This window comes from Lathyrus oleraceus, chromosome 4, assembly GCF_024323335.1.
Source record: "Lathyrus oleraceus cultivar Zhongwan6 chromosome 4, CAAS_Psat_ZW6_1.0, whole genome shotgun sequence".
Classification (NCBI taxonomy): Eukaryota; Viridiplantae; Streptophyta; class Magnoliopsida; order Fabales; family Fabaceae; genus Lathyrus; species Lathyrus oleraceus.
The window spans coordinates 484009782-484016480 of NC_066582.1; the positions used below are offsets into that span (position 1 = coordinate 484009782).

At 34.9% G+C, this 6699-nt stretch overlaps 1 protein-coding gene across 4 annotated transcripts; it reads left to right on the forward strand.

The window, feature by feature from the left end:
- LOC127076422 (serine/threonine protein phosphatase 2A 55 kDa regulatory subunit B beta isoform) lies at positions 1 to 6043 on the forward strand. 4 transcript variants are annotated; one of them, XM_051018071.1, is made up of 14 exons: positions 1 to 502; positions 2047 to 2150; positions 2262 to 2360; positions 2454 to 2573; positions 2675 to 2884; positions 3047 to 3138; positions 3296 to 3414; positions 3571 to 3694; positions 3845 to 3968; positions 4506 to 4574; positions 4666 to 4757; positions 4839 to 4916; positions 5001 to 5071; positions 5212 to 6043. In XM_051018071.1, exons 1-14 carry the CDS (start codon positions 391 to 393, stop codon positions 5346 to 5348), a joined length of 1551 nt encoding a protein of 516 aa, XP_050874028.1. In that variant the 5' UTR covers positions 1 to 390; the 3' UTR covers positions 5349 to 6043. The 4 variants fall into 4 exon arrangements, with proteins under 4 accessions (XP_050874028.1, XP_050874031.1, XP_050874032.1 ...); XM_051018074.1 differs by having other exon boundaries at positions 2675 to 2881; XM_051018075.1 differs by having other exon boundaries at positions 2 to 502; positions 2265 to 2360; positions 2675 to 2881.
- Positions 6044 to 6699: the final 656 nt, after the last annotated feature.

Genomic DNA, 6699 nt, shown 5'->3' on the forward strand with positions numbered 1-6699 from the left:
CAAACAGGAACCTATTATTGAGAGAGAGAAGAAGTAGACAGAGGAGAGAGTGTGTTTTTTGCTTGTGTTGTGTTTTGTGTTTTTTAGCATCTCCAAATCCAAAGAACCGTCTGCTTCGTCAATTTTTATCCTAAACAAAAATTTCCCATTTTTCTCCTTTTCGAGAGAGAAGACAAAAAAGGAAAAAAAATCGTGTTTTTTTTGTGTGTGTTGAAGAAAAATGGTCGAAGTGGAAATCCAATTCGAAACAAGGGTGTGAGAAAAAAAATTGTATTTTTTTTATGGGTGTGTTTGAAAGTATGATCTTGTGAAAACCCAGAAAGGAAATCTTCGATGCGTTGGTAGATAGAGATTGTGGTGATTTTTTTTTGGTGTTCCGTTGATTGGAAAATGAACGGTGGCGATGATGCTGTTGTAGCTCCGGAGGAACCTTTGCAACCATTGGAGTGGAAATTCTCGCAGGTTTTTGGCGAGCGTGCGGCTGGAGAGGAAGTTCAGGAAGGTAATTGTTTGTTCACATGTTGTTGTGTTGTGGTTTTTTGGAGGGTACTATGTTGTCGGATCCACTTTATTGTGTTGGGATTAGGGTTTGGTTGGTTCCTTTTGCTTTGGATCTGTTTTGGATCGTGTTTGTGTGATCGATGTGTGATTGTGTGAGGGTCTTGTTTAGTTCTGTTTTTTTGCATTGTTAAATTTTTTTACTTGGTTGGATTGATACGATGAGTGTGAAAGTGAGAGTGAGGTGTTAATGAAGTGGTTTTAGTTTTGGATTTGACATTGATTTCAAGCAGTTCTTGTCGGGTTTAATTGATTTGTTAAGTTTTCAATGCGAGTTTGAGTGTTTGAGGTTAGATCTTAATGGTGTGTAGTGTAGTTTGATGAGTGGCACTGAGAATGGACATGGATCAAATGAGTTTGTCATAGGAGGAAGAAGTATAAATGTTAATAGGTGCATCAGTGCATGTTTGTCTTTTTGTTTGAAGCTTTAGAATGTAGCTTTTGACAAAATAAAATTGGCGCTACGTGATTTTGTCACTCACCGATCACCATGCCAATCCAAACATGTCCTAAACGAATTTGGAAGGGATTGAGTATGCATCCAACATTTGATGGTATTGGTAGCTCTATTTTTTGTTGCTAGAGAGCAATGTTGTCTTCTATAGAAATTGGACTTGTCTAATATGGATGATTTGATTCTACGTCTGTCTAGTTTTTGATACTTTCGACACTTTTGACACGGCTCCTTGCTAGATTATGATGAAGATTTGGACTTGGCGAAAGACTGTTGTTTCTTTTTTCTTAGAAACTTTGCTTTTGAAAAGACGGTTTGGCTTGCAGCAAACATGCAATATTCATGTTAACCTGCAACTAAGATCTAGGGTTCGTTTGGATAAACAACTTATTTGCAGCTTATAGCACAAACACTTATTTTATCAAAATAAGCACTTATGAATAAGCTTGCATAAGCTATTTTTATAACAAAAGATAGAATAAGTTTAAATTGTTTTTATATATGCTATGAGTTGTTTTCATAATCCAGCTTTGGATAACATATAAAAATAAGTTTAAAAAGTTTATGAAAAATGTCATAAGCTGGTTTGATAAGATCTGTCAAACAATGTCACTAGACATTTTTCCGTAGATAAACTCAAATAAATCAGTCCAAACATGCCCCTAGGACTGGTTGAAATCAGCTTATTTGAATTTATCTACTTTCTGACATAGGCACTACCGGGACTGTTTGTTAGAACTTAGAGAAACAACTTATGCCATTTGCATAAGTTGTTTTCAGCATATACAAAAAACCATTTGACTTTATCTTTTCTTATAAAAATAACTTATGCATAAGCACTTTTGTTTTAGGAAGTAGAGATATGAATTCAGTAGTTTTTTTTTGTTTGTTGGGTATTTATGTTCAGCCTATAGACACCATTAACAAAATGGTAGATTCTTCTTGTACAGAGTGATTGACCAATCTGGATTAGCTTTTGTTTTGTAGGTTAATATGTTAGTTTCTTAATTATTTACTCAACTTTCTTTCTACAGTGGACATAATTTCTGCCATTGAATTTGACAAGTCTGGTGATCATCTTGCTACTGGTGATCGCGGTGGTCGAGTAGTTCTCTTTGAACGGACAGATTCAAAAGATGTAAGTCTGATTTTTTTTTTATTTCTAAGCAAACATATCAACTTAGTTTTCAATGATTCCTTTTAAACAACTTGGTATTGTTAATATCTGCGAATTTACAATGTAATTTAGCAGCATGGATCAAGAAAGGATTTGGAGAGTACCGACTATTCTAATAGCCGGCATCCTGAGTTCCGCTATAAAACTGAGTTTCAGAGTCATGAGCCTGAGGTAATTATTTCGTCAGCAGACACCATTAATGCTGCTAAAACTATCCGTGGCTCAGAAATTTTGATGTATATAACATGATGATTGCTGTTTCAGTTTGACTATCTTAAGAGCTTGGAAATAGAAGAGAAAATTAACAAAATAAAATGGTGCCAAACAGCTAACGGTGCTGTATTCCTCCTGTCTACGAATGACAAAACAATCAAATTTTGGAAGGTATGAAATGAATGAACACAGTGTTAGTTTTCATATGAATTATTATGATTGATTTGTCTCCTACGCCGCTTATTCTTATTGTCTTTATCTGAGTTGAACAGGTTCAAGAAAAGAAGGTGAAGAAAGTTTCTGACATGAATATTGACCCTTCAAAAGCAAATGGAAATGGATCTATCGCAAGTTCGAGCAATTCTTGTATCCTTAAGCCACATCTTGCAAATGGAGGATCTTCAGATAAAACATATAGTTATCAAAGCAACGATTTCTCATTTCCACCCGGAGGCTTACCGTCACTAAGATTACCCTCGGTAGTTGTATTCAACCTTCAGCCTTTGCAGTTGAATTCCTTTTTTCAAATATTTGTTTATTGTGTTTTTGGAAAAGTAGTTACGGTTCTATGCTTCATTTTTAAACCACAGCAATCACTTGTTCGGTACGTCGTAGTGCTTACACTTGCATTGTAAAATATGTAGGTGGCTAGCCATGAGACCAGTCTGTTGGCTCGATGTCGTAGAGTATATGCACATGCTCATGATTATCACATCAATTCTATTTCAAATAACAGGTGATTTGGTTATCTTATTGTATACAATATATTTTCTTCAAGCAGTGTTGATTCGGAAATGTTGACTTACTTTTATTTCTCGAGTCTACATGATACTTATTGTAATGCACATTTTTCTGAAATCTGATCATATTTGAATGATGTTAATATCTTTTAGCGATGGAGAAACTTTCATATCCGCCGATGATTTGCGAATAAATCTTTGGAACCTGGAAATTAGCAATCAAAGTTTTAATATTGTTGATGTAAAGCCTGCAAATATGGAGGATCTTACTGGTAAGCTTTCAGTCCTATAGTTTTATGTTAGTTAAGAGAAACTCGGCGAAATAACTTGTTCACTGTGATGCTAGTTAAAAGAAACTAGATGGTCTTTTGAACTGAGTTTTTTATTAGTATTGGTAGAGTCATTGACTGTAGATAATACTATTGCAGAGGTTATAACATCAGCAGAATTTCACCCGACACATTGTAATACATTGGCATATAGCAGTTCGAAGGGCTCAATTCGTCTTGTTGACTTGCGGCAGTCAGCCTTATGTGATTCCCATGCCAAGTTGTAAGATCATCTTTAGCTGGTGTTTTCATTTGTCCCATGAAAAGGATTTGACTCCTCTGAAGTGAAAAATTAGTTTTCCAGTGCCGATTTTTATGCATTTATGTAATTTTTCATGCTTGATTGACTCACCAACACTTACCTTCTGTACAGATTTGAAGAACAGGAGGCCCCTGGGTCCAGATCGTTTTTCACAGAGATTATTGCTTCTATCTCGGATATAAAATTTGCAAGGGAGGGAAGATACATACTTAGTCGCGATTACATGTCTCTGAAGGTTTGAAAGCTTTTTTGTTCCAAAATCCATGCTTTTGTTGTAAGGTTTTCTTAGTATTTTGGATAGAGTTGTTTATAATTTATTGAATTGATTCACATGGCACCTCATATGAAAGAGTTCCCTTTAACCCCTAGTGGTTGGATTATTGGTAAAAGCTTGGGTCCTGAGAGTGTGCTCCGTCAAAGTCTCTGGTTCGAATCGAATCCTGCTATGTGCTAACAATCCCTGTTGTGGGCCGGTCCATACAGAGCTTTGCTCTGGCTTTAAATGTGCCCCGTTGGTGGACGGTGGGACTGGCCCCCTTGGATTAGACGGTTGCGCAAGGTTGGATACCAAGCTTTAAAAAAAAACATATATGAAAGAGATCCTAAGTACCATTGGATTCTTTTGCAAATTTGGCATTTGATAGAAATTATTGATGGTGGTTGTTGAACCCAATGAATGACTCAACATTTATCTATGTTTGGATACCTTCGGCTTGTAATGTTCTAAATCTCTCTGGTCTCACCTCGTCTTACTTCTTTCCTTGTTTGTCAGTTATGGGACATTAATATGGATTCTGGCCCAGTTTCGACATTCCGGGTTCACGAGTATTTAAGGCCAAAGGTTAGATTTCTTTTGGTTAGATCAATGAGTAATGAATTTCTGCTGCTTTATTGACTTATATTAACATCAACAGTTTTTTTTAAATGTGCAGTTATGTGATTTATACGAAAACGATTCAATTTTTGATAAGTTTGAGTGTTGTCTAAGCGGCGATGGATCACGAGTTTCAACCGGTTCTTACAGGTCTGATTCAACTTCATGGGTCTGTGGTTTTGTTATCAACTTTGAGCCTGCATCTAACTATTTTGTTTCGTTTGATACCAGCAATCTATTCCGCGTGTTTGGTTGCGCCCCGGGAAGTACAGAAGCTACAACTTTGGAAGCCAGCAAAAATCCAATGAGGTAATATTTTATATCGGAAACTCCAATACAAATCGTTCTTTAGTTAGCATTGTGTCATTTATATGAACTTTCTCATTTCCTCAGACGACAAGTTCCAACACCGTCAAGGCCTTCCAGATCAATCGGAAACAGCATCACAAGAGTTGTACGACGCGGTTAGTTTTTTTTCCTTCTATTTAAAGACCCTGTCACAATGTGTTCGTAAGCACTCATATGATAAGCACTTATGTTTTAAGCACTTATCCAGAAACGAGCATACTAACATGATTTCAAATATTGTGTCAATCTTGAACAGGAGCTGAAAACACCGGTGTCGACGCAAACGGAAACTCGTTCGACTTCACAACAAAGCTGCTACACTTAGCATGGCACCCAAGTGAAAATTCAATCGCCTGTGCCGCTGCAAATAGCTTATACATGTACTATGCATGACGAAACGAAGGTTGGAAAACACATATCTGCTTTGTTAACCTGTTTTTGAGGTTACTTTGCTATGAAGAAGGTTTCATTTCTCCCTTCTTTACCAAACACCAACCATTAAGTTGGAAGCTACATTAAGTCATTAACTCACACACTATAAAGTGCCCTTCAAAATATTTAGCTCAGAAAGAAAAAGATCAAAAGAAGTGGCATTTTTTTTTTCATTTATCAATTTTCATTCTTCTTCTGACCCAAATATTCCCCCTCCTTTTTCTGTATCTTTTTTGTGAAAAGAAGGTGCAGTGATGAATGGTTGATATTGTGTTTGGCTTTCAAATGAAGAAGAAAAATTGTGATTTGTAGTATCGCTTCTACAACAGATAAAGATAAAAGATAAAAATGTAGTTATTTTTATTTTTGCTTTAGATAAGATAGATGATGATGATGATCATGATGATATGTCTTGTGGGATATGGAGCAGTGGAAAACAAAACAATGCAGTGTATCATTTTTTCATTGATTATTTTTGTGTTGGGAATTTTTGTTTTACAACAATGTTTCAATGTTGTCTAGTGTTTTTCTTATTGATATATACGGTCAATTTTATGTATAATATTATAAAGGAAGTAATAATTTTAGGTTGTAATGGTTTAAATTAAGGATAAACATGTTTTGTCTCTATTACCAAATTTTGTTATTGTTGGATTTTTTTTCGTGTTTTGTTGGTTACTTTCTTGTATATAAAAGCAAATATCAATTCAAGGATTCGATTTTTTTTTCTTCTTTTTCTAACGAGTTATAACGTTTGTGTACTAGAAATGGATATAATGTTTTTAATTGAAATACGCAATGTTTTCAACATTTGACTTGTCAAATTAGATAGAGAAGAAAAATGTTTTGGTTTGGTGTACAAGCAAATTTTTAATTCAATTCAACATTTCAGAATGTTTTGTTTGTGAAGTTTTACCTTAGGAATGGAGTTTGAGTTTGTAATTTGAAAATTCAAATATGAGGTCGTTATTAGTTATTTTTAAAAGTATTTTCACCATTTTGTCATGAATTTTTAAGGATATTATACGCTTTTGCCAACTAAAAATTTATTTAATTTTTAAGGGTGTGATTGTTTCAAAATTTGAAATACATTGATGGAAGTATTGTTAGTGCAAGGCAATGAAAATTAAGAGAGAAAATAGAGTGAATGTTTGTTGTATACTGTTTAATCAAGCAAGATACTTTTACAACATATGGAGATCTCAGTATATTGGTCAATTTGTATATGTTATTGGGGGATTTTTGTGAATATTATGTATTTAGGGTTTTGAAGATCTCCTGCAAAGACAGGGATATAGGGAGAAGGTCCTCC

What these genes read in the sequence shown, in the direction of transcription:
- LOC127076422 (XM_051018071.1), top strand. Translation starts at nt 391, where the DNA reads ATGAACGGTGGCGATGATGCTGTTGTAGCTCCGGAGGAACCTTTGCAA. An exon ending in TGGAGAGGAAGTTCAGGAAG is followed by an intron (nt 503 to 2,046) that starts GTAATTGTTTGT and finishes TTCTTTCTACAG; the next exon opens with TGGACATAATTTCTGCCATT. An exon ending in TGTGATTCCCATGCCAAGTT is followed by an intron (nt 3,695 to 3,844) that starts GTAAGATCATCT and finishes CCTTCTGTACAG; the next exon opens with ATTTGAAGAACAGGAGGCCC.